At 44.4% G+C, this 27,785-nt stretch overlaps 2 protein-coding genes across 6 annotated transcripts in view; both read right to left on the bottom strand.

The window, feature by feature from the left end:
* The window catches only part of DENND5A (DENN domain containing 5A), a 142,078-nt gene that overhangs the window by 3,109 nt on the left and 111,184 nt on the right, over positions 1-27,785 (bottom strand). For all 5 annotated transcript variants that reach the window (XM_061610372.1, XM_061610371.1, XM_061610374.1 and 2 more), the window contains 8 exons: positions 23,316-23,444; positions 20,854-20,975; positions 18,277-18,422; positions 11,233-11,351; positions 9,800-9,981; positions 8,361-8,443; positions 6,348-6,471; positions 4,033-4,201 (listed from right to left, as the gene is read on the bottom strand). In XM_061610372.1, coding sequence (XP_061466356.1) covers positions 4,033-4,201; positions 6,348-6,471; positions 8,361-8,443; positions 9,800-9,981; positions 11,233-11,351; positions 18,277-18,422; positions 20,854-20,975; positions 23,316-23,444 — 1,074 coding nt within the window. The remainder of the gene's footprint in view (positions 1-4,032; positions 4,202-6,347; positions 6,472-8,360; positions 8,444-9,799; positions 9,982-11,232; positions 11,352-18,276; positions 18,423-20,853; positions 20,976-23,315; positions 23,445-27,785) is intronic.
* On the bottom strand, positions 13,391-16,161 carry LOC133378295 (uncharacterized). The gene is made up of 2 exons (XM_061613115.1): positions 15,082-16,161; positions 13,391-14,322 (listed from the first exon to the last, which is right to left on the bottom strand). Exons 1-2 carry the CDS (start codon positions 15,599-15,601, stop codon positions 14,012-14,014), a joined length of 831 nt encoding a protein of 276 aa, XP_061469099.1. The 5' UTR covers positions 15,602-16,161; the 3' UTR covers positions 13,391-14,011.

Here is a 27,785-nt window from a genome sequence, read left to right on the forward strand (position 1 = left end):
GAAAGTTAATTAAAGAAAGTTTCAACCAATTTTGTATGCATGTAGCAGAGGTCTCTGGCATGTCCAGTATAAGGAACCTTGGGTTTCACAGGAGGGAAAGACTTCTGCCTGAAAGCCACTACCAGTTAGTATTGACAATACTATGTTAAATTGGTGTGACTCTGTATATAACTGAACTCTAGGTTGATACTTTGGTTTATTATAACAGTTTATTTACTTCATGTCTCAATAAATTGGAACACCGAATTGAATTGAAACTTTATTTTTACCCCGCCCTTTTTCCAAACTGGAACTCAGGGCGGCTTACAAATAGAACTACATGTAGTTAAAAACATAGAAAAAAATACAATTAAAATACAATTAAACTATGCACAACATTAAAACCGTAAAAGGCACTTAAAAATCTAAAAACAATTTAAAATAATACAGATAATAATATAGAACAATAAAACAAGCCTTGTAAAGCCCAATCCTAAACACCTTCTATCCCAAAAGCCTCTCGGAATAAAAAAGTCTTTACTTGCCGACGGAAGGATGGCAAGGAGGGGGCCATTCATGCCTCCCTAGGAAGGGAGTTCCAGAACCTAGGAGCAGCCACCAAGAAGGCCCTATCTCGCATCCCCACCAATCACATTTGCGAGGGTGTTGGGACTGAGAGAAGGGCCTCTCCTGAAGATCTCAGGGCCTGGGCAGGCTCATATAGGAAGATACGGTCTGACAAATAGCCTGGACCTGGGCCGTATAAGGCTTTAAAGGTCAAAACCAGCACTTTGAATTGTGACCGGAAACAAACTGGCAGCCAGTGGAGCTGTTGTAACAAGGGAGTTGTATGGTCCCTGTAACCAGCCCCTGTTAATCCTCTGGCTGCAGCTCTTTGTACCAGTTTAAGTATCCGAACAGTCTTCAAAGGCAGCCCCACGTAGAGCACGTTACAGTAGTCTAAACAGGATGTAACTAAGGCATGCATCACTGTAGTCAAATCAGGCATTTCCAGAAACGGGCACAGCTGGCGCACTAGTCTTAACTGGGCAAAGGCACTCCTGGCCACGGCCAAGACCTGGGCCTCCAAGTTCAGAGCTGAGTCCAGGAGCACACCCAACCTGCGAACCTGTGTCTTCAGGGGGAGTGTAACCCCATCCAGCACAGGCTGAATCCCTATTCCTTGATCTGCCCTTCGACTGACCAGGAGCACCTCTGTCTTGTCTGGATTTAGTTTCAATTTGTTCGCCCTCATCCAGTCCATCACTGATACCAGGCAATGGTTCAGGACCAGGACAGCTTCCTTGGCTTTAGGTGGAAAGGAGAAACAGAGTAGGGTGTCATCCGCATACTGATGGCACCAAACCCCAAACCCCCAAACAACCTCTCCCAGCGGTTTCATATAGATGTTAAATAACATGCGGGACAAAACTGAACCCTGAGGGACCCCATAGGTCAACGGCCAAGGAATCGAACAGGAGTCCCCCAGCACCACCTTCTGAGTTCATCCCTCCAGAAAGGAATGGAGCCATTGTAACAAAGTGCCCCCAAGTCCCATCCCAGCAAGGCGGTCCAGAAGGATACTATGGTCGATGGTATCGAAAGCCGCTGAGAGGTCCAGTAGAACCAACAGGGACACACTTCCCTTGTCCAGCTCTCTGCAAAGGTCATCCACCAAGGCGACCAAAGCTGTCTCTGTCCTGTAACCAGGCCTGAAACCAGACTGAAATGGATCCAGATAATCCATTTCATCTAAGAATCTCTGGAGCTGGGCGGCCACCACACGCTCTATTACCTTGCCCAAAAATGGAATGTTGGAGACTGGCCAATATTTTCCCATTATGGAGGGATCCAGGGAGGGCTTTTTCAACAAAGGCCATACAACTGCCTCTTTTAGGCATGATGGAGTTCTGCCTTGTTGTAAAGAGGCATTAACCACTCCCCTCACCCACTCGGCCAGTCCCCCTCTGGCACTTTTGATGAGCCAGGAAGGGCAAGGATCCAGCAGACAAGTGGTAGCTCTCGCCTCTCCAAGGATCTTGTCCACATCCTCGGGCTGTACAAATTGAAAGGAATCCATTATTATTGGACAAGCAGGAGCCAAAGTTACATCCCCTGAGACTGTATCAATTTTAGCGTCCAAGTCGGAGCAAATCTGAGCGACTTTATCTGCAAAGTGCCGTGCAAATTCTTGACAGCGGGCTGCTGAGTTGTCTATATTACCCTCCTGGGGGCCAGAGTTTAAAAGACTCCTGACCACTCGAAATAGCTCCGCTGGACGGCTCCCAGCAGACTCAATGGTGGCAGAAAAGTTTCTTCTTAGCCCACACTGCCACGGAGTAGGCCTTCAGATAGGCTCTAGCCCATGTTCGGTCAGACTTGCACTGAGTCTTCCGCCAACGTCGCTCAAGTCCCCCTAAACCAGGGAGCTGGTTTGGCTCCACTCCGTAAGAGGGGACGCTCAAGAGCGATCATGTCCATCGCCCTGGTCATTTCCCCATTCCAGAGGTCAACCAGGGCTTCGATGGAATCACCTGCCGCGGTGACAGGAAAATCCCCAAGAGCCATCAGAAAACCATCTGGATCCATCAACCTCCTGGGGCGGACCATCCTAATCGGTCCCCCACACCTGCAGAGGTTCTGAGTCCCAGTGAGTCTAAACCCAACCAGGTAGTGATCTGTCCATGACAACAGAACTATAGAAAGTTCCTCCACACCAAGATCACCATCATCCCATCCAACACAGAAAACAAGGTCCAAAGTGTGACCAGCAACATGAGTGGGGCCAGATAATACTTGGGACAGACCCATGGTTGCCATGAAATCCTGAGCCACTCCCCACAGAGCAGTGTCGGCATGGATGTTGACCCAATACCACAAGCCGAGGGGACTCCAACACCAACCCTGAGACTACCCCAGCTAGCTCAGCAAGGGAGACTGTTGAGCAGTGGGGTGGGCGGTACACCAACAGAATCCCTATTCTGTCCTGGCCACCCAACTTCAAATATACACATTCGAACCCCGAAGACTGTGGGAGAGGGCACCTGGTCAGGGGGACGGCATCACGATAGACTACTGCAACTCCACCTCTCTGTCCCCCAGGTCTCGCCTGCTGCTGCACAGAGAAACCTGGCAGTGGCGTCACTAGCGGGAGTGCGGGGGGGGTGCGGACCTCCAGTGCGCGCCCTCCCAGGGGCATGGACGAGGTGGCTGGGCTTGCATGCCCGCCCGCCCGCCCGCCCACCTCCGAGGAGGAGTTGGAGCAGCCTTGCCAGGCAACGGCGCGGGGCGGCTCTGGGTGTCACCCCCCTCATGGTGATACCCGGGTGCGAGCCGCACCCTCCGCACCCCGGTAGTGACGCCCCTGAAACCTGGTGGGCAAAGCTGGGGGAGATTAATCCCCCCAGCTTCATCCAAACAGGTCTCCGTGATACAAGCCAGGTCGGCGTGCTCATCCAGGATCAAATCCTGAATGGCCATCGTTTTGCCATTCAGTGACCTGGCATTCACAAGCAGCATTTTCAACCCGGGGGAGCTGTCACCACGGCTATCCAGACTATCCAACAGCTCTATCCAAAATGACTGGCATGTTAAAGAGAGATCTAGCTATGGTGACACAAAAGAACTTGCAGCTTTAGAAGCACCCTACACAATGCAAATAGGGTAGGCCTATATTGCTATGCTGATTCAGCCGCAATCCCATTATAATAGGGTACTACTAAATATTTGATGTGCCAGTTAGAAGGCCCCCATGGTGACTGATTTGTTGTTGGCTGCATAGCTGAATTAACACTAGTCTTACCCTGCAATGCGTTCTCTCTACTGATTTCAAGGCTCCATAATAGCTTTTCTGCTCAAGATAAATTCCAATGATCATTTTCTAATTTCAGGGTTCCAACATGGCAGCATAAGTATGAGAATATATAATTAGGTCAAATGACTCAAAATTTGGACAACAGAACAGTAATTAAATAAAACTGATCAATGTGAAAGCAGCTCTATCATGTGCCAAGAGTATATGCAAATGAAAATATACATATGCAAATGTCATACCTGGCTCCAAGGCACACCAACATCTGAAACTTGCCATCTTTCCCAATGTTTCTAGGAGTGTTATTGATGGCTGTGACAAAGTGGCAAAAACTTCTGGCCCTTTTCTGCCAGTTTTCCTCTGGGGCCAATTCATTCTGATCAAGAGCTTCATAATATCCTTGTGCTTTTTCTGGATACAGAAACATTATTTGCTTAACGTAGAACATAATGATCAAATAAATAGAAATGCTCAAAATCTTCACATATTGGTGGCAGCTTAATTGTTTACACAGTTAATAAACACATCTCATTTTTATTTGATCACCTTTCTATGAAACAGCAGCATAAGCTTTAAAATGCTGATAAATGACCCAATGTGTAGGTATTATGAGGGGCTATAATATCTGAAGGAACCCAAGGATGCTGATTACAGATATCATAAAAGAACAAATGCAAAGCTGTGATTATAAAAAGGGTTGCCTTATTCATTGACCTGGTTCATGTCCTGGTAAGCCAAACTATGACTTACTGGGAGTGCTGGAATGTGTAAGCTTCCAGAGAAGAATTCATGCTCAATTTGCTCCTCCCTGGTCCTTTTAGCTCAGTGTGGCCTGGCAACTAAGCCAAGGTGTAGTCTGAATGCGGGGTCATGGTGAACATTTCTTCTCATTCACAATCTCAAGTCAAGGTGTGTTCTTGGCTACAGATCATGATTAAGAGCAAGCTTAACCACTATCTTGATTTGAACAACACCCTAAACCTAACCTTGGTTTAGCTCCTGCATCAATTTAATCTAAAAAGCACTGGGAAGGAGCAAAGCATCTGTGAGCTCCTTTCCAGGAGCTAGTATATTCACACTAAGCCATAGCTTGGCTAAGTGTTATGTGCTCATTAATCATCTTTGCAATTAATCATTGATTAATCACCTTTGTAATGAGTACTGAGGGACAGAAATACACGAGATCTAATAGTTAAATAAAACAAACACCACTAGACCTTATAATTTAACTAGGAGTTGTGCCTCTGCACGCTTTGGTCACCAACCCATCCCTGGCACCCCACCCCTGCCATCCCCAAATACTCCAACCCACTGCACCCCCAAACATACTCACACACATTCAGGCAACTCCCAAAACAATCCCAGTCTCGTGCCATCATTTGGGCAGTTTATGGGCCTCCCACGTGCCCAGGCTGCTGCTGCCACCCTGCCTCAACGGCTTGCCTGTCTCCTGCATTGTCACTGCCGCCCACTCTCCTGCTTGGCTCCCCCTGCCGCCCACCTGCTCACCCCTACGTCTGCCATCCTTGCTTCCCTCACTCCCTTGCCTCACTTTTCTGCCGTCCTGCCACCACGCCCCACCCCCATGCATGATGGCTTACAAAATATTATATAGTTAGATAGATATAAATAAATTTATGCTCAGCTTAACATATTTTCTTTCAAGAAATTTTGACACCTTTTAAGAGCCAAACTGAATACAAGATGAGATCCGTGCATTTAAAACACATCAGTGCAGAAAAAGGAGGGTGGGGCTTCACTTTTAACAGCAAAAGAAACCCACCGGTGATGGGTGCTGAACCTTCCCTCCACCTGCTGCACACCTCCTTGGAGCCTCTCACCCCAAAGTCCTTTCCTGTCAGCCAAAGTCACTTCTGGTATCAAAGATCAGCTGGAGGGGCACTGGTTGGGCTTGTGTGGAGAAGAGATTGCCGGGAGGATAGTCACAGAAGGTTTACTGCACTCTTTTGGTGTTCAAACTAGTTCTCCACCCACCCTCCTGTTTCTATACTATTGGAGCAAAGCTGCATTTGAGCTCATGGATCTGCTGCAGGTACATCTATTTTGGCCATAAACCCCAATCCTGGGGCTTTATATAGACTACTTCATAACAGATATTTATTTCATCACCTTCTCACATTTTGCTCTCCTACCTTTTATTATATTATATATTAAATTTAATACATTACATTTATGTTTATATTAAATTTCCGAGTGAACATATAATTCTTATTTTAAGAAGGCGCAGGAAAGATTAGTCAGGAAGTTTTTCCTAATGTTTAGCTGAAATCCTCTTGTAATTTGAACCCACTGGTCTGGATTCTACCCTCTAGAGCACAGATACCCAACATCATACCCTCATCCCTGATCACCGACATGCTGTCTGGGGCAGAGGTAGTTCACAAAATTTGGAGGGGACAAATCAGTGCCATCATCTATGCCATAGCCCTTCAAGTATTTGAAGATGGCTATCATATTACCTCTTAATAGTCTTTTTTCAAATCTAATCGTATCCACTCCTTCAATCTTTTATCATAGGAAGGTTCTCTGTACTTACCTAGAAAATCCCAAATAAAGACATTTTTGAAGAGCCTGGAAGATTTAAATCCATGCTGAAACACCTGCTCAAGAGCTGAGACAAGCCCACCTTCACCACATAGCAAAAGTGTCAAACTCCCTCTCTGTCAAACGGATAGAAAATAAATTATTTGTGAGATGTTTAGCTATGGTATATTATGGATAGGTGTGTCAAATTACTATGGCTAAGGATTTTTTAAAAATGAAAATACAGATACAGTAGATGCTTGCCATAGACTACCAATAGTGTGTACTGACCCAGTTCATCATTTAGTGGCACCCACCGGAAAGAGGCTCAAGAATAAGATTTCAACAACAATCAGATCTCACAATAGTTAGGATTTTATGAAGTGAGTAAATCTTAATTACAAGTCAGCATTATTTATAAAATGAGAGCTACAGATTGAGTGACATGTTATTGTTTCACCTTGTTGTTTTTGGCATGTAAAATCCCCCATTTCGTCCCCCATGCTTTTAACATCTACAGGAAACCACTGGGAAAGGTCATCCAAAGGTTAGGGTTGAGATGTTATCAATTTGCTGATGATACTTCATTAACATCATTGAGTCCCAGGGAGGATGTCTGACATCAATTTAGAAGTGGATGGGGAATAAACAAGCTGAACCTTAATCTAGACAGGATAGTCAAGAGGTTTGGAGACCTGAGAGAGGATGTGATATCTATTCTGGATGGGACTGTAATTCCCTGAAGGAGGTGTGCTGTTTGGGGACAATCCAGGATTCAGTGCTTTTTCTGGATGGACTACTGTAATGTTATTCACATGAAACTGTCTCTGAATATAGCTCAGAAACATCAGTTAGTCCAAAACGCAGAAGCCTGACTTTATAGCACCTGACGATAGGAACATAGGAATGAACAAACATGCCTCAATCTGTTCTGACACTCATTCACACTTTCATCTGGAATTTTCTTTTCTGCTGCAACTGAATTTGCTACAAGTCTTGTATTCTGTACAGAAATATACATATATAATACCACACAATAGACATATCATCAGCAGATACTTACAAAACAATTACCTTCCCTGTGTGTCCCCTTTCAAAATTAATGAATTTTCAGGGGTGCAACCCTGTTAGCTTAAAACAAAGAGTCTTGTGTGATACCATAAAGACAAAGTTAATGAAGTGGCTAATGGCCCATCAAAAGCCATTACTGCAATTCTAACCATGTCTACTCAGATGCAAGTCCCATTTAATTCAATGAGGCTTACTCCCAAGTAAGAGGGGTTATGACTGCGGTCTCTTGCTAGCTTGATTTCAGAGTTTAGTGTAAGCGTGTGATTTTATCTCATTACACTCACTCAGGCATCAGTGACGGATGGTTTAACACCCTGCTGATATTTTGCTTTTTGTGTCCTGGATTGTATGAATTACTTCTTCAGTCAGTGTAACACCATTAATCCTGCACAAATCCTTTTTATTGCAATATTTTATTTCATTAATGCATATCATATACAGAACATTGTCATATGTGTGTGACTGCTGAAACAATGCTCAAGCTAATTTATGTTTAAATGACTTTTAAAACAATGATTTAGGACAGCTTTTCCCAACCTTTGGGTCCCCACATGTTGTAGGACTACAGATCCCATCAGCCCCAGCCAGCATGGCCAATGGTCAGGAATGACAGGATTTATAGTGCAGCAACATCTGGGAACACAAAGGCTGGGAAAGGCTGATTCAGGAGATTTGATGGGTAGTCAAGAATGAGCAGACAAACTCATTCAAGAACCCTGATTTAAACTCATATCAGTGATGAATTCAGCTGTAAGATTATGTATTTGGTCATACACAATTCCCATCACCAATTCAATTTGTCAGTTGCATGTGCACATCTGTGACCCACTGTTCTGTTGAACCAACTTTCTTGTCAATTCCAGCTATAGGCTTTCATAAAGTAAGTAGCCTGTACATAGATAACTACAAAGAAACATTACCAAGTGCCACTGTTACTAACAGTGGCAATTCTCACCTCTTTCTCTGGCTTGTGGAAGTGTTTGACAATTCCATTTACTGCTTCACCAATAGATTCTTGTATTTGACCCGTATTTAACTCTGTGCCAAAGGGAAAACACACATTTGTTTAAGCAATTATTTGTTTTTCAATGAATACACAGGGAAAAAAATCAGGATCAAATTATCTTTTCAGTAGTAATTATATCCCACCAATCACATTCAGGATGTAGCAACTGAAAATCATAGGATCATGCACTGGAAACCTCTAGAGCTTAACTGCTGAAAATAGCATCTAAGTCAAATGAATGCAAGCAACTTTATCCAAGTGCTTAGCAAAAAAGTCCCAGCAGGCAACGAAGGATTCCTTCATAGCACCCTGGAGGCCAAGTTGCAGTAAGCCACGTACCACTCGGAAACGCTCGGTCAGACAGCGTGACAAGGATGTAATGGTGATTAAATATTCCTTTTTGATGTCATCAATCACCACAGAGCAGGTTCAGCAATTTGTTCTGAATGGTCAAATTCACTCTTGAGATTCCTGTTACCTTCCTAACTACTCCATTGCCCTAATCCCCCCAGTAAACCAAGCAGTGAAACAGGCTCTATTTAGCAGAAGAGAGCATGTAGGAGCAATCACCACAATTGACTCTGTCATCTTCAAGTTCTAGAGTAAAGCTTCAATGAGAGCACCACCCATGCAATTGGAAACTAGAAGTGTTGCAAGAATGCAAGTAGGGCGGCTCAAATAATTTCTGTAAGAATAATCAGGGAGGGAAGCATGGTTCACCTTGAGCTGGCTCTCAGGAATGCATCCAAATCCATCAGCTTTCAGGGGTGGAATATCTTAAAGCAGTCTTTTTCAACCTGATGCCCCTCCAGATGTCTCAATTACTCAAGTTCCATAAGCCCCAGCCAGCATGGACAATGAACAAGAATTATGGGAGCTGTAGTCCAGATGACAAGGCTTCCAAACCAACTAAAGTGTTTTTATCCCTTCCCTCCTCCTGTCCCTCATCAGCAGAACTGAGACTGATTGACATGCTGACATACAAACTGCTACAAAGTATTTAAGGAGCCCAATCAAAATTCATAAGTAGACTACCTCAGAGTTTTTAAGAGGATAGAAGTGAGACAGACAACAAGTGTTAAGTGTGAAGACCTCCTATTTGGTATTCCAGCCAGTCATTGCTTTTTCCAGGATACTGCATTCCATTCTCCCTTCAGCAATGGGAAGTCACTCAGCATGTTGTTGTTACTGAGCCATTTTGGGGTTTGGCCCCCTTAGGGATTTACTTCCTATAGACTTTTTGTACTTCTGCAAATGTTGGAGCTCCTTCAAGTCTGTTAATAACTCCCTCTTGTGTGTGGATGTTTTGGCTACATAAGGATCTACACCAATTTTGCTATTAGTATGCACATTATTTCTAGCAAAAGTTATCTACAATCTAAGCTTACTTGGTTTGTTGTTTGGCGATATTGTAACGAATCTTCTGATCATGCTTGGGGACTGCTGCAAAGGCGGGGTTCTGCACTGCCTTTCATCCACCTCAGAATGGGACGTCAGCAATTCTCCCACCAGGATCCTCTCTAAGCTACCATCATCTATCCCTTTTCCAAGCCACCTCCCACATGGAAACCTAAGGAAACATGAAATAAGAAAAAGGAGGCATTATGCAGCCCTTATTCCCAGATTTTGCCTTTTAAAAAGCAAGAGACTACACATTAAGTGACTTCTTAATGTTACGATGGTTTTTACTCATGTTGGGCATACTCCATTTATTAACATTTCCCATCCTTGCATCACTGGGCCAGCACAAGGCGGGAGGATATCCATCGCAAAAAGAGTTATGTAACTGACTAACCCACAGGGGACCACATAGATGTCCTGCTGGAAACAGAAATATGAATGTTTTAGACTATAAGTATACAAATATTTTGGGCAGCCAACAGGTTGACTGGATTTATTACACTAAGTTGGATCTGACCAGAGAAACACAAGCGAAAGGGGATGGATAGAAAGTGACCCCTGAGCCCTAGCAGTCTCCTGAAAAGCCTCTCACCAGTGTCAGGGAACCCTGATAAATAGGGCAAAATGGGACAGGGGTCTGAGTGGGAAGCAAGGATTTGTTGAAAATTGGGTGGAGGCATCTTCTGTGTTCCCACTCACAGAAGGTACCTCCACCCTGTTTTCAACATCACTCCTCAATTTCCCTGCCCCACAATCCACCCCATTCAGCAGGGTCCCTGGATCTGAGAGGCTTTTCAGGGGAACTCAGGGCTTTTAGGGCTTGGAAGGGAGTGGGAAATTCATCTTCCACCAATCCCCATTTGGCTGGCATTTCTCTGGATCCAATCAATATCTAATAGACTCTATTAGATAGGTATGAAACCTTTTTTTGAGGTATATATACTTGTTTTCATAGTTCTGCTAGTGCATACAAATATATATTATACATAGACAATGTGTACATTTCAGTAACTAGAAAGCATTCTGATAAACCATACTAGCTGACTGATATTTCAACTTATTTTCAGTTTCAACTAACATAAGCTTAGCATGGTTGACATACGCAAGAAGGGACATTAAATCATGTTTTGTAAAATAGTGTATTTTTTATTTACAGATGAGCTTTATACCAAATATGACTTGTATAATATTAGAATATGTGTCAACAGCTGATTGGTCCCATGGGGCAAGAAAAAAAATTACCTATCAGATCAGTTTGTGCTTAAAATGCTAGATGTAAAAGTCATACAGAGCTTTAACAGTCTTCCTTTTTAGGATAGCAACAGGCTGATTTGTACAAAGAAGTAGGAAATTAATGCAGCCATACAAAAATGTAAAAACATTCTGGTCTACAATCTATAAAAGGTGAAATTATGCTTACTTGTAAGTGTGACCTGTTACTTCATTTCTGACCATGACATATTCTACAAGCCACTTTGCATACAGTCCAGAGTTATCATGTCCTATTTGTACTGTGGTAAGCTTCCCCAGGTTCTGACACTGAAAATTAGAAAAGAGGTAGGGAGAAATCTGCTGAATCAAACCAGAAAGAAAATGTCACAAAGACTATGGTCTAATACAGGTGTGGGGAACCTTTGGCCCTCCAGATTTGCTAAACTACAACTTCCATCATCCGCGGCCAGTGACCATGATTGCTAGGGCTGTTGGGAGCTATAGTTCAGCAACATCTAGAGGGCCAAAGGTCCCCACTCCTGGACCAATAAATAGAACAATAATATCTAAGCCTGCAATCACTAAACAGAATAAATGCTATTTTTGTGAGAAAATGTACCATTGGTCTCACCTGAAAGGTGATTTTCATAGGAGTGGGCCATCACTGTGGGAAATAGTTCCACCTATCGTGCGAAGGCAAGAATGTTTTTGAAGTCAAGACTAGGGACGTCATGCCCCTCCCACTCTCCAGTTCATTCGTAGCGAGTCTAAAAAGAGATATCTAAAAATACAAGAACAAGGCCAACAGGCCCGCCAGGAAAATAACATAATAGTCACATGCATAACAACATGACTCTAACATAACTACATAACATAACAGAACTAAAGTCTTGACTTCACTCTTACATTTAAATATAATAGCGTAACAATAACATGTAACCCATTGATAAAATCTCTAGTCATCCTCCAACTGGGAGGGTCGTGATGGCCCACTCCTATGAAAATCACCTTTCAGGTGAGACCAATGGTACATTTTCCATAGGAGGTGGGCCATCACTGTGGGATGTACCAAAGCAACCCATATAGGGAGAGACCACCCACATGTTAATCCTCATTAAGAACCTGTTGCAACACTCGTCTGCCAAAAGATGCATCAGCAGAGGCATAACGATCAATTTTATAATGCCTTATAAACGAGTGTGGGGTAGACCAGACTGCAGCCCTACAAATATCGGCAACAGGAGCATTAGTGGCAAAAGCAGCCGAGGTGGCAGCTGACCTGGCAGAATGAGCCGTTATACTAGCTGGAACTGACAGCTTCAGGGACTCATATGCTAAAGTAATGCATGCCCTTAACCAACGGGATAAGGTAGAATTGGATACTTTATGCCCCATAGACCTTGGATGAAAGGATACAAACAGAGACTCCGTTCGTCAAATCTCTTGGGTCCTAGACAGGTAGGTCTTGAGAGCCCTCCGGACATCTAACGAATGCCAAGCCTTTTCAAGAGGATGGGTAGGATCCGGGCAAAAGGAAGGCAACACAATGTCCTGGTTGCAATGAAAAACTGAATCGACCTTGGGACGAAAGGAAGGGTCAGTCTTCAGCACAACAGAGTCCTTATGGAAGACGCAGAGGTGTCGAGCAGAAGACAATGCGCCCAACTCCGAAACGCGTCTGGCAGATGTGATTGCGATCAGAAACAGGACCTTGAAGGACAGTAAATGGAGGGCGTTGCAAAGCCTGCAGAACTTTCGGCAAACTCCATGAGGGGAACCCATGGACAACAGCCGGAGAGCGTAGGGCGACTCCCCTCAAAAAACGTTTGATGAACGGATGTGAGGAAATATGATCTTCAGGAGAGGACACTGAGAGAATGGATGACAGAGTAGACGCATGTCGACGTAGAGTGTTGGGTCGAAGTCCCATCATAAAGCCACTATGGAGAAATTGGAGCACCTGGTGCACATTGGCCTGGGATGGATCGTGGTGGTGGGACTGACACCACTTGGAGAAGGCCACCCAGGTATGTTGATAAATGCGAGTGGTAGATGGTCTTCTCGAGGCCAAAATAATATCAATCACAGCGTCAGACAGTCCAGCTGACCTCAAATGTCTCCGTTCAAACGCCACGCTGTTAGATTGAGCCAAGTAGGGTCCTGGTGCAGTACTGGACCCTGGGATAGGAGGTCTGGCGTTACTGGAAGTGTCCAAGGATCCATCATTGACATTGCCAGAAGATCTGAGAACCACGGTCGGCGTGGCCAAAATGGTGCTATCAGAACCAGCTGTGCCCTTTCGGTTCGCGCCTTCCTCAAGGTTTTGGCTAACAATGGTATGGGAGGAAAGGCATACAAGAGACCGTCTGGCCACGGTGTTGTCAGAGCATCCACTGCTTCTGCTGTTGAGTCCAGGTATCGGGCAAAGTACCTTGGAAGCTGGCAATTGTGACTGGAAGCAAACAGGTCGACTGAGAGGGCGCTGAACCGACACTGGAGACGATGGAAAATGGCTGGATGAAGTTTCCATTCTCCCGGAAAGACCTGCTGTCTGCTGAGCCAGTCTGCTGTCACATTCCAAATCCCTCTGAGGTGCTCTGCTTTCAGGGATTGTAGATGCTGTTCTGCCCAGACAAAGATGAGGGAGGCTAAGTCCTGCAGAGGACGAGACCTGGTGCCCCCCTGTCTGTTCAAATGTGATTTTACACACGTGTTGTCTGTTCGAATGAGCACATGATGCAAAGGGAACAGAGACTGAAAATGACATAGAGCCAAGTGGACAGCCTTTAGTTCCAGCCAGTTGATGCTTCGAGATTGCTCTGCGTTGGGCCAAACCCCCTGAACGTACTGGGAGTTGCAGTGGGCTCCCCAACCTATGAGGCTGGCGTCTGTGGTCACGACGGTTCTGCGGGGTTCTCTGAACGACGTGCCCTTGGAGAGGTGTTGAACCTTGGTCCACCAGCGGAAGGAGAGGCGCAGAGCGGGGCTCAAACGAACTTTGCGATGGTTGGAGCTGGCAATGAAAAGGCAACAGAGTCCACTGAAGGGGCCGAGTGTGAGCTCGAGCCCAGGGCACAATGTGGATTGTGGAGATAAACATCCCGAGCGCTCTGGCGAGAAGCATGACGTCTGCGGATGTTTGTTGCATCAGGGACCTTGCGATGCTTGTGATGGCAGTGATGCGATCTGGAGCCAGGAAGACCATTGCCTGCAGGGTGTCCAACATTGCCCCAAGATGTAGTAGGCGTTGGGTTGGTTGGAGATGGCTTTTGTCGAAGTTGACAAGCCAGCCGTAGGTCTGCAAAACATTGAGGGTGATCATTAAATGATGATGAGCCAGCTCTTCAGACTTGGACCGTATTAGCAGATCATTCAAATATGGGTAGATATGAACCCCTTGGGTCCGAAGGTAAGCCACTAGGATGAGTAGCACCTTGGTAAATACTCTTGGAGCAGAGGAGAGGCCAAATGGCATCGCTCTATATTGAAAATGTTGGTGGCCAAAGGCAAACCGAAGAAACTTTCTGTGGGCTATGCAAATGGGCACATGGAGATACGCTTCCTTAAGGTCGATAGAAGCCAGGAAGTCTCCTTCATGCAGACTCTCGGTAATGGAATGGAGAGATTCCATTTTGAACCTGCGGTATGTTACAAAACGGTTGACAAACTTGAGGTCCAATACCGCCCTCCAAGATAAATCTCGTTTTGGCACAGCAAATAGGAGGGAGTACACCCCTTCCGACCTCTCAGTTGTGGGAACTGGCTCTATTGCCGCTATGTCCAAGAGGTGATGTATAGCTGTCTGCATGATGTTGTGCCTGGCTGGTGCCCTTGGGCAAGGAGACGGATGGAATCTGTCTGATGGGATTGCCCAGAACTCTATGGTATAGCCATAAGTGAAAAGGTCCCTGATCCAGGAGACCGTAGTAAGGCGCAGCCATCGATCTCCAAAATTAAGTAATCTGCCACCTATGGGGAGGGCGTTAATACTACTTGTGTAGGCGAGGGCCTCCCCTATATGAGGACGATGAGTTGCCCCTGCGCCCTTGGTACTGACCTCTGCCCTGGAAGCGTCGGTTCCAGGAGCCCCTGGATGCGTTGGGGTCATAGGGTCTGAAGTCGCGGCCTCGTCCTCCTGGCCACGTTCCTCGAAAGGACTGGTTAGAACGAAAGGAGGGAAATCGCCTGAAGGGCCTGTGGTCGATGTTCTTGACTGTGGCCAGAACCGGTTTTTGGGCGTCTTTTGGATCAACCAGAACTGCCTTTAGAGCTTCCTCTAAAGAGCCGAAGAGTAGAGATCCGGAGTAAGGAGCCTTGGACAGGTTCAGTCTGGCCGCTGAATCAGCTTGCCAGTGGCGAAGCCAGAGGGTGCGACGAGCGACTATTTGAGTCGTCATGGCTCGTGCCCCTAATTGAGTGGCATCCAAAGTGGCATCGGCCACAAAAGCTGCTGTCTTACGTAATTTCGACAGTGCTCTTCTGAAGGCGACAGGATCAGGGTTAGCATCCTCTAGAAGGTCATCCATCCACATCATAGAGGCTCTGGAGAATATGGAGGCTGAAGCGGAGGCACGCATGGCTAAGGCAGTGGCCTCGTGATTCTTGCGGAGGGCGAAGTCTATTCGTCGCTCAGTAGTATCTTTTAGGTGGGATTCCCCTTCCCTGGGCAAAAGAGATCTTGAAACGAGGCGAGCGATTGGTTCATCTATGCCAGGGACATCTAACTTGGTGGCAAAGTCTGGGGCTAGGGCGTACAATCTGTCAGCCAGGTTCTTGAAGCGTCGGGCTTTGAGTGGATGAGCCCATTCTTCGGAGGCTAATTTGGCAATTGGGTCCGGCACCAGGATGTAGTGTTCAGTAGGTGCAGGGGATTTGAGGACCTTGGCCCCTTTGATAGCTGGGGCGGACGAAGTTGAAGGCGCAGTCTGGAGACCAAGGGTATGAAGTACCCTACGTGCTAGCGGCTGATAGTCTGAGGTATCAAACAGGCGATACGATGTATCCTCCTCATGATCTGAATAGTCGCTCCAGTCGTCTCCTTCAACATGGTCAGTGAAAGTTGACTCCTCCGCATACGAGGCTTCGTCCGTACATCTGCCTCTGGCTACATCAAAGGGATCTGGTGAACAGGAAGGATGAGCTTCATGGCACGCACGTTGGTCCATGTTAAGTGGGGGTATGGCAGGAACTTGTGGTAGTGACTGCATTTGGGTGAAAAATGCCAGCATGGCTTGAAGTTGGGAGAGGAAATCAGGAGACAGCTGCAGACCAGATGTGGCAGATGTGTGTGCCTGATGAACTATTGGGACAGATGTTTGAGGCGGTAAACCAGAGGTAGGTTCGTTAGGCGAACAGTGAGCGGGAAAGCCAAGAAACTCTTCCTCGTCAGAGGCAGCAGCCGGGGAATGGAAAATATCGCTTATGTGTGTCTGTGCTGTGGTTGGTACAGAGACATAACGAGGGCGCTTTGGTTTACTATGGCTGGAAAGATGTTTTGTCTTAGCCAGTGCTTTGGCATGTCTGGTCTTAGACGTGTTAGGATGTTGTGGCTTGGCTGATTGTGGCATGTCTGGCTGATCTGGCACCATGTGTGTTGATGGTGACATGCCTGGCTGTTCTGCCATCTTATATAAACCTGGGTGCAGTACACTGCCACGGAGGGGGCAGGATGTAAAGACCCGAACTGGCACAGCGTACTACCACGGAGGGGGTAGGATACACTGGCAGATGGCGAAATGCACTGCCACAGAGGGGGCAGAATGCAGTGAGGTATCAGCGTTAATATAATATAGGCTGTTTTAGAGTTGGCACACTCAGATTAGTGCTGTAGGCTGGGTTTTTGGCTTGTTCACGGCCCCAGAAGGGGCAGGATATACAATGTAAATCAGATTTAATACAAGTCAGCCACTGATATTAAAGCTCCAGCCTTGATAATGTAATCCAGCCACTAGGATTAAAGCTCCAGCCTTGATAATACAATCCAGCCCACTAGGATTGGAGCTCCAGCCTTGATAATATAATTCAGCCACTAGGATTACAGCCACAGTAAAAATGTGTGTAAATCAGCCCTGTGTAAGTTTGTCAGCAGCACATGTACACAAACATACAGATAGATAGCCTGCAGGGGAGGTATCCGATGGTTAATAAATGGTAACAAAAAAGGCGGGAATTTTGAATTTCAAAAAATGGCGCCCGGAAAAAAGGGCGGGAAAAAACGATCAAAAAAGGCTGAGGGAGAAGGAGCAATGGCGGCTGTCTGGGGACGGAGTGGGGGGAAGGACTGTCCAGCACAGACTAGCAGGGGAAGCAGCGGGGCTGAAAACCGCACTAGCGGCTTAAAGGAATCCCCAGAAGGGAACAGGCAGTAAGGGAAAAGCGGCAGCCGCCGCCGAGAGAGCCGCCGTCGCCGTTTGCAAAGCCCTTCGCAGTGGGAATTAAAGCCACGTAGCGAGGGTGATCTGAGGAAAAAGGTATGATGGGGTAACGGCAGAAGCCGCAGCTGCAAGCTCCCGCAGAGATCGGAAGAGCCGCAGCCGTGGCAACAGAGCCGGGGGGGGGGGAAGCTCCAAAACGATCAAAACCAAGATAACCGCAGCCGCGGTCACTGAGGGAACTCCCAGGCAACGGATACAACAGAGCCGGGGGGAGGGGGGACTCGAAAACAGCCAAAAACAAAAAGAGAGCCGCAGCCGCGGTCTCAGAGGGAGCCCCCAGTCAAGGAAAGAAAATAACTTGAAAAGAATAGCTCGGGAAAAAACGAAGAGAGCCGCAGCCGTGGTCTCTGAGGGGACCCTCAGTAGGTTAAACACAAAAGAGAAAAAAGGATTTGAAAACAATTACACAAATACACAAACAAATACGAGACTTAGCTAAATGCTACGTGTAATTCCAATCTTGTTCGTACGAAGGCAAGAATGAACTGGAGAGTGGGAGGGGCATGACGTCCCTAGTCTTGACTTCAAAAACATTCTTGCCTTCGCACGATAGGTGGAACTATTTCCCACAGTGATGGCCCACCTCCTATGGAAAAAAAGCAGTTTTCAAAGCAAATGGTAAGGGAACTTTCCAAAAAACGCAACTGAAAGTCTGTAGAGACAGCTTTATACTTCCCTTTCCACTATAACATATTTTGTTTATAGCTGTCTACAAGTCGGCTGGGCTCTCATAAAAATAAAGATTCCAAAATGCCAGAAACATGCCATTTGTCCTCTACAATGTTCTGCTTTTTGTCTTCAATACCATTAAGACATACCTCAAATGTCATCTCCAAAGTATTCCTTGGAATCTGTAGGACACCTGTTTCACCCAGTTCTCCTGAAATGCAAATCCATGGGTTGGCTGTGAACATTGAGCCACCAAGTTTTTTGCTAGGAACGATCAATATATGGTATGGTATCACTGAAAAAACAAGAAACAACCTGGCTGAAACAAATCTGTCTCCAGAGAATATTCATTTATTATTTATTTATTAATTACACTTTTATACTGCACCATAGCCGAAGCTCTCTGGGTGGTTTACAACATAAAAGCAATATACTATTACACTTAAATAATAATAAATGCTAATGCCGCTGTACGAAAGGAATTTAAATGTTGTGGTGTTACAGAATGATATGCAAAAGTCCTGATTGGATATGGAGCCTGAAGCTTGACTGAATAACAAGATTAGAGATCTCCCTGTTTTGGTACGCAGTTTGAAACTTGGAGAGTATTGAGTGCTTTTTTTAACACAGATATGCTGCATGTTTGGAGAAGATAGGTTAAGCAGCTGGCCTTGCCCATGTCTCTGTTAATCCCCTTCCTGCAGCACCCACTGTTTTACCAAACTCTTTTAGTTTGAGACCTAGGAGCAAGCAGAGTTGTTCAGCCTGTAGAATTTCAATGAAGTAGTAGTCCCCTTGATGGGTGAGCAGATTTGGAAAAGGTTTTGTGGGGTAGGAATTGACTGGTCCTTCACCGAGTGATCCATTTTGCTTCAAATGCTGAGATCAAAGGCCAGTCACAGTTAGCCTTAGAACTTTAGACATTTTAATTCTTCAAATTACATCAATGACTCAGGTGTGTTTGTGTCAATGATCTGCAATGGTCTATATACAGAGATAACAAGAGACACGGAGGGCCTTCAAGATGCCATAGAAATCTGATCTGGCATGTCAAATCAGTCCAGGTAGTTGGCAGGGGATATGGGGAAGGTGCTGCACTCCATCTCTGCCAGAGTATCCTTAAGATTCTCCATGGAAGGCATTCTACACTGTTACCATGTAGTAAAATTAATCCACTGGCCAGTTCATTATATCGGGGGGGGGGCTGTAAACAGGTGGGCTCCTTCTATACTATATGGTGGATATGTGAGGGAACTTAAGAGGGACTTTGACACAAAGCTCTTATCACCTTTCTTTTAACCAAAACAAAGCCAGTTTTTGCCTTTAAATGGAAGACCTTGAACAATGTTAATATGAAGAGAGGGCTAGGTCAAATCTGGACTATGGCACTCATGAAACAATTTATGAAACAACTGCATGAATTAAGGAGGCATCCGGAGGAAGATTATTGTTTTGAAACCTGGTCTCCCTTTAGTCAGTGTGTGAAGAAAAAAGAACACACTATTAACCCACCAAGAACACATGTTCAGCTATGGTGGGACATATTGGAGTGGGAGAGGCATCTTTTAGCAGAAAGATGTTTATGCGAGGTTTGTAGTGGACATTTACTTTTTCATTTGGCTGAAATGTTGGTTGTAATTTTTGAAAAGGAATAAAATGACTGCATCTGTTAACAAAAACTCAAAGAAATAGAAGTGTACTAAATAGAGTATGTGGGGAATGAGAATGAAACCTAACCCATCTCCTCACATTCTGCTACTTTAATTCCCTCCACCCAGCCTAGCCTGGGGCAGCTGTGGGAAAGTCTGCAAGTAGCACAATGCACTTTTAGTGATGAAAGTGCAAACCCATACCCACATCCACACCCAGCTTTATAGCCAAACCAGGGAGTTCATGTTCAGCAAATGTATGTACAGTATACTTGTTGTGGCCCTATGTATACACATGGGTACCATTTCATAGCACTGCCTTAGGGGGTGGGAACCTATTTAAATGGCCCAGATAACAACTTCAAGTGAAAGGACAGGATGAAACCAGAGAATTACCTGGACTTACCCACAAGGTACCTGAGGTCCTTCTAGAAGGGAGCCTGATATTACAAATGGGTCATTCAGATATTACAATTTTCCATGGAAAGGATAAATCCAGATTAAATGGGGTAAAATACATCATGCAGACACTGCAAAAAGCATGTGTGCATAAGAAGCAGCAATCCCACAATAAACATCCATCTGCAAGTGCCCCTGCCCAACAATAAAACTGTAAGATACTTAAGCACGGGAACAGACCATACCCTTGCATAATGTTGGGAACACTGATTTAGCCCCAGCTCTTCCCAGAACACAGTCAACTGCATCTCCTACATTTAGCATTTGAGCATTAATTACCCATCAGTGTCCTGTATTGGACAACTTTTCATCTAGACAAATTACCATTCTCATCTAACATTTTGATGAGGCTGCATTGTCTAATTCACAGCACAGAATCATGACGACACAGTTATAAAGCAGAAACATGCTTGAAATATATTTCCAGATGGCAGGAGGAAATGGTTAAAAAAAACATAGATTTTCCAGTGTGCAGAGGTACAAATTTTATCACCACACAAAGGGGTATTGGTAGTTTCCCACCATGTGATATCTGTTACAAAACTACTTTGGGTATATGTGTCAAATAGGCTTTAAAGCCTTTTAAATAGTAACCCAACAACAAAAAGCTATACTTACAGATAGTTGTAAAAACATTGGTAAAACAAAAGTAATCAACAGCGTTGAATGACAGGAGATGATAAAGAAATTGCTCTTTTTCATCATCACAGCGTAGGAAAGCATAGCGCTTGTAGAGTTTTCTGATAAAGAAAAAATTCTCTATGACTATAAGACTCCCCAGGCAGAGGGTTACTGGCATACATGGTGACACAATCAATATATGTACACTATAACCACTAAATTGTAAGTTTTGATTCCTAACCTGCTCACTCCATAGATGTTTCATGCAAGCTTGGGCCTTCTTAACTGCTCATATTTCAGTTATTTATATACCACCCTTTGCACAGGCCACATTTCAGCTATGAATACTATTTTCCACAACTTTGCTGTACAAAAGAAAAAAGGAAAAAACCTAAAACGTATCCCTGTAGTGCAGCAACGTCCCCTTTTTTGTATATTACTAATCTTGCCCCAAATACTTTAATTCTCTCTTGACTAGAACATCTAAACATATTATTCTGTTACCTAGACCAGGATACCCAAACTGTGGTCCTCGGACCACCAGTGGTCTGTATCATTCAGATGGTCCAAGGCAGGTCTTCAGTTTTGTAGTTGAAGATGGGAGATGGCACATCCGCTGCATTAAATCTTCATATAGATTTTAATTGTATTTTAACTGCTTCTCATATTTCTTATATTGTATTTTATTGTATTACAATTTGAATTCTATGGAACACAATAAAATATGTAAGAAATAAAAGAAGCAATAAAATATAATTAAACATCATACAACATCTAGCAGAAGGTATTACAATTGCTACAAAAGGCAAAAAATAATATTTAAGTGGTCCACCTAGACCCTTAGCAATTTTAAAGTGGTCCATAGGGGACGGGGAGTTTAGGGACCCCTGACCTAGAAATTACTTTCATGCAAATAAGCTCATCTGCCACATCACTGATCACTCACATATGGTTTTATCTCTGTGTCTGCACCTGTTGGTGCAGCACTGGATACAACCCTCTGTTCCTGAATTTTAGTTAAGGGTGTTATTCAACTAATGCGTCCCATCAGCACAAGGGTTCCTAGTTGTGCAATGGGACTTTCCCCCCTCTCCTCCCCCCCCATGCTATACTCAGATTTGCTCCAGAGGATTGAGAACAGATTTTGGGAGCATGTGGAGAGAAGGAGAACTTTCCATTACACAAGCAGAAATCCTTGTGCTGGTAGAACGTTCATAGAGCGCTACCCTGGATACACCCCCAAATGTCTACATTAGGGATCTAACATAGCAAATACTTTCCATGCTTTATAGACAATTGCCCCAAGATACCATATGTATTTCATCTACAGCCTTCCTAAAATGTAAAAACCAAGCATTTGGCAGGGGATGTCTCTGCGTGCTAGAAAACCTATTCATGATTCGTGACCGGTGCTCCATTCTCAGATTGGCATGGGAGACATCCACTTAGAGGGACATTTAAAAGCTATGTAGAACACTAAGGTTGGGTACATTTAACAAAAAAATAAATGGCTGTCTAATCAGGATGAAGGGTGCTCTGTAGAACCCTTCTACAGGCTGCTTCAGCTGAGGCCTGTAGATCTAACTTGCAGTGTCTTGTGAAAGTCGCTCCTTCACTTCCATAGGAGGTAGTGATGGCCACCAACTTGGATGGCTTTAAAAGAGGATTAAACAAATCATGTAGGGTAAGGCTACAGTATACATGGATGTGGAAAGGAGGCAGGGCCAGCCCCAGACGTGCTGGGCCCCTTGGCCACAAGCCTGCCCCGGTGCTCCCCCTCCACGATTTGCGGCAGGATTGCTTCTAAGGAAGGGAGCCTGAAAATGAGCCACTCTCCTTCCCAACTATCCTCAGGAGTGGGGTTGCACATGCATTTATGGGGCTAGAAGACTTGTCCTGTTTGAGCCAACTTCACTACTCTGATGGATTTCTGATTTATGCAGTAGCATCAGAACAGATGCTAAGGAAATTCCTGACCAGAATTTTTAAAAAACCATTATTTGCATCCCACCCCTCCCCCAAGTTGTTCACAGTAGCTCATATCAGGATTATCCCATTTTATCCCCATGAGGCATATTTTTCAAAGATGAGGCCAACAGTCTCCAAATTTATGATTGCTAAAACAATTGCCATCATCTTTTTGGGAGCTGTGTTCACCTAGTTTCATACTGGACATTCTAACCACAATAGTTATACAAAATATGAAATAGAGCTAAAGGAATGAACCCAAATCTTCAAAAGCAAAATTGTGCATACCTTCTTTGGTTCAAACCTATCTTGTTTCAAGTTGATCCTGTTTCGCAAGGAGCTATCAGACAGCCAGTATCTGATAAGATCATATATCATTTTATCTATTGTCTTTGCTAATAACTATGGCAAGTCTGTTTAAAAAGACACCACCACCAGAAACCAACAGATCTCTATTAACCTTAATTTCACTGAAGATTGACTTAACTTACTTTGTGAGTTCATGATCAGAAAGAAGGTGTTTCAAATGTCTGGAAAGTAATTTCTTCTCCATTGAGAGCCGAACCCAAGCTCTAGCCTTACCAACATCTGTTTTGATCTCACTAATATTCTGGATATGCCTGAAAAGGAAAAAAACAGATTATAGTGTAATCATCCCACTTTTCACTGAGTTAGAGAAGTTGACAGGAATGTGTTACATACTAGACTGGGGTAGCCAAAGTGATGCCTTCCAGATGTTGCTGAACTTCATAAGAAGTGTAGCTATCTAGATTTCTCTGTCATGCAACAAACTCTCAATAGATTATTAGTAGTTTAATTGAAACCATTCACATCTTCTAGCTCAGTATATATAACCACTGAATCTAACAGCTACAAAAAAAAACATTCCTAGTTTTTTGCATCCTGTGCTTTTTATTTATTTAACCTATTTATAAATAAATCCTCCTCTAAGATGCACACCTTAACGAGGTGAGGGGGTTTAAGAATGTCAAAGAAGCTGAGAACAATGCCTTTAGACCAAGAGGCTAGACTCCTAGCAGGGGCACCCAATGCGGAATGGTCAAAGCTGAGACACCAGACTAAGATGCATGAACTCAGAGGAAGGCAATGGTAAACCCCCTCTGAATACCTCTTACCATGAAAGCCCTATGAACAGAGTATCCAAAATGCAACAAAAGATAGTTCTGGAGGATGAGACCCCTAGGTCAGATGGCAGCAAGCTACTGCGGAAGAGCAACAGACAGGTACAAGTAGTGCTGTGACTAATTATGCCAGTGAGTCCAAGCTGAAAGGAAGCCCAGAGGCTGATGCGCGCAGATGTGAAAGGAGAGTTCGGAGTTGTACGACGTACACAACAGGAACATGGAATGTGAGAAGCATGAACCAGGGAAAATTAGGAATTGTCAAGCAAGAAATGGAATGCATCAACACTGCAATACTTGGTGTGAGTGAATTAAAATACACAGGAATGCAAATACAAAGTATTTTATGCAGGAAATGAGAAATTAAGAAGAAATGGGGTTGCTTTAATAGTGAGAATTAAGCAATTAGGATCTATAACGCAAGGTCTGAGCGAGTGATATCAATGAGATTAAACAAGAAACCTATTAAGATAACCATCATCCAAGTCTACACTTCAACAGCAAGCACAGAAGAAGAGGAATTGGAGAGATTTTACGCACAAGTACAGGAAGAAATTGATCACACACCAAAACAAGATGTGCTGATAATCATGGGGAATTGGAATGCAAAAGTAGGGAACAGAGAAGAACTAGAAGTTGTGGGGAAATGGGTCTTAGGAGATAGAAATGAAACAGGAGAAAGTCTTATTGAATTCTGTGAAGCCAATAATTTGTTTCTTGCAAACACATTTTTTCAGCAACCGAAAAGATGACATCACCAAATGGACAATATAGGAATCAAATTGATTATATAATTGGTAGCAGAAGATGGAGAAGTTCCATACTTTCTGCGAAAACAAGACCAGGAGCAGACTGTGGTACAGATCATGAACTGGTCATATCGAAAATCAGAGTAAAGCTAAAGAACAACAACAAGGCAATCATGATGCCAAAATACAATTTAAATAACATCCCATAAGAATATAAAGATCAAATAAGGAACAGATTCACTAATAGGCAAAAAACCTTGTGGTTTAAGAACATACCTATAGCCCACAGCTATTTCTATCAAAACTTTTAAAAGCACTCACCTTATGCTCAGAGGCACGTTACCAAATTCTTCCAAGCTACACAGGAAGTGGATTGGACTGTGAAAGACCAACCCAAATGGTGTTTGCATTTTGACCAATTTGTAGGGAAGTACAATATCTCAGAGAGGAGTTCGGGTCTCCTGCTCCCCTGGTGCATTCACTATAGCTGCCCAATTTCCCTGCTTTTTAAAGTTTGACAGAAATAGCTGTGGGCTATAGGTACGTTCTTAAACCGCAAGGCTTTTTGCCTATTAGTGAATTTCCCTTCTTTTTAATCTGGGAGATAAGAAATGGGATCCTATGCAAGTTTGCTGAGAATGGATTGATCGTTTGCATGCTTATTGAGTTCAATGGGATTTACTCCCCTGCAATCATGCTTAGGATAGGTGAAACTAACCACAGAGGATGAGGAGGGGAGAAGGAGGAAGGGGAGGAAAGGCAGAGGGGAGGACTGGGATGGGAGCAGGCAGGAGGGGGAGGGATGGAGGACAGGTTTGATCATTTGCATGTTTATTGAATTCAGTGCGATTTACTCCTGTGCAATCATGCTTAGGATAGGTAAAACTGACCAGGGAGGAGGGAGGGAGGGCTGGAGTGGGCAGGGGAGGAGGAAGAAGGAAGAGAGGAGGGGAGGAGGAAGGGAGATGAGAGGGGAAGGAGGGAAAAAGCAGGTCTGATCATTTGCATGCTTATTGAGTTCAATGGCATTTACTCCTATGCAATCTTGGTTAGAATAGGAAAAACTGACCATGGGAGAGGAGGAGTGGGAGTGGGAGGGAGCATATTGGAGGGGGACAAAGAAGGAGGAGGGGAGGGCAGGTTTGATTATTTGCATGCTTATAGAGTTCAATGGTATTTACGTCTGTACAATCATGCTTAAGATAAGTAAAACTGACCATGGGGAGGAGGAAGGGGAGGAGGAGATTGGAAGGGGATGGGGGGGAGGGGCAAAGGAAGGGGGAGGGGATAGGAGGGAGGAGAAGGGAGGGAAGAGAAGGGAGGGAGGGTTTGATCATTTGCATACTTTTTGAGTTCAATGAGATTTATTTCTATGCAACCATGTTTGAAAATGGAAATGGACTGCCTTCAAGTCGATCCCCACCTATGGCGACCCTTTGAATAGGGTTTTCATGGTAAACGGTATTCAGAGGTGGTTTCCCCATTGCCTTCCTCTGAGGCTGAGAGGCAGTGACTGGCCCAAGGCCACCCAGTCAGCTTCATGGCTGTGTGGAGATTCAAACCCTGGTCTCTCAGGTGATAGTCCAACACTGACCCAGGGAAGGGGCAGAGAGGGGAGGGGGGCAGATTGGGTAGGTGAGCACTGTGCAGAAGGGAAGCCGCTTTCACATTGTGAACAGTATCATTGCTTTTCAGCGTTTCCCCCACCTTTTTATTCTACAGCAGGCACATGTAGCCTCCCACCCAAATTTAAACCAAAGCTGTTCCTGGCCACATCCACACCAGGCCTTTATTTCACTTTGGACAGTCATGGCTTCTCTCAAAGAAACCTGGGAAGTGTACTTAGTGAAGGGTGCTGAGAGTTGCTAGGAGATGCCCTGTTCCCCTCACAGACCTTCAATCAGAGTGGCTGACTGTTAAACCATTCTGGCTGCTGGAGCTCTCTCAGTGGAACAGGAATATCCTCTCAGCACCCTTCACAAACTACACTTCCCAGGATTCTCTGAGAGAAGCCATGACTGTCTCAAGTGAAATCAGTCTGGTGTGGGTGTGGCCCCCTGATTAGGCAAGTGCAGCAGCTGTGAGTCTGGCTTTTAGAATTCTGACAGTTGATTCTTACTGAGCATGCCCTGCGTTATCATAGGCTGCCAGCCAAAATGTATTAAATTAATTAAAAATCAGCCAGGCATTTTTTTAACTTTTAAACTGCAAAAGATGAAGGTCAGAGTACGGGGCAAGGTTAGTATTAGGATTACAGGTACTCTGTGACTATGGCTGATTTTTAATGAATTTCAACAGATTATGAGAACTCAGAGAAAAAAGTCCAAAAGGGCTCTGGGTTTTTTTCTCTCTTTTTAGACTTTGAACTCTCTATTCTCTCTGACTGTTTTGTGTATCACCATGAAAATTGAGAGGGTTGTTAAGCAAGCGTTTCTGAGTTCAAGACTATAAGCTTGGTAAGGTTTTGTTTTGAAATGAGCTTATGGGAAGCATCAGAAAGGCATGGGGAGTATTTTCAATTTAACATTGTGGAATATGTAAAACCCACGCTGGCTATAGTATACAGCCACTCTTATGGCTGTATAATTTGAGGCTTTAAACTTAGTTGATAGACAACCAGAAGAACTATAGATTGAAGTCAGAGACATTATCAGGGAAGAATGCAAAAAGACAATACCTCTAGTTAAAAAGAGAGAGAGAGACCTCAATGGATGACTGAAGAAACTCTTAAAATGGTTAAAGAAAGAAGGAAAGCAAAAGCAAAAGGAGATAGAAACACAGTCACAACCCTAAATGTGATAATACAGCAATTAGTACTTAGGGACAAAGAGAACTATTACAATAGTCATTGTATAGAAACAGAAGTGGACAACAAAAAAGGCAGAACAAGAGCCCTATTCCAAAAGATTAGAGAAATTAAAGGGAATTTAAACCAAGAGTAGGGATGTTGAATAACCAACAGGGGAACACATTGACCGACCGAGATGAAATAAAAGGAAGATGGAAGCAATACATTGAAGAACTCTATAAAAGAGATGCCAGGACAACAGATTGATTCATGGAGGAACCG

Source organism: Rhineura floridana, chromosome 2 (genome assembly GCF_030035675.1).
Source record: "Rhineura floridana isolate rRhiFlo1 chromosome 2, rRhiFlo1.hap2, whole genome shotgun sequence".
Lineage (NCBI taxonomy): Eukaryota > Metazoa > Chordata > Lepidosauria > Squamata > Rhineuridae > Rhineura > Rhineura floridana.

What these genes read in the sequence shown, in the direction of transcription:
- LOC133378295 (XM_061613115.1), bottom strand. Translation starts at nt 15,601, where the DNA reads ATGCGTGCCTCCGCTTCAGCCTCCATATTCTCCAGAGCCTCTATGATG. An exon ending in CCGACGCTTCCAGGGCAGAG is followed by an intron (nt 14,323 to 15,081) that starts GTCAGTACCAAG and finishes AATGTTTTGCAG; the next exon opens with ACCTACGGCTGGCTTGTCAA.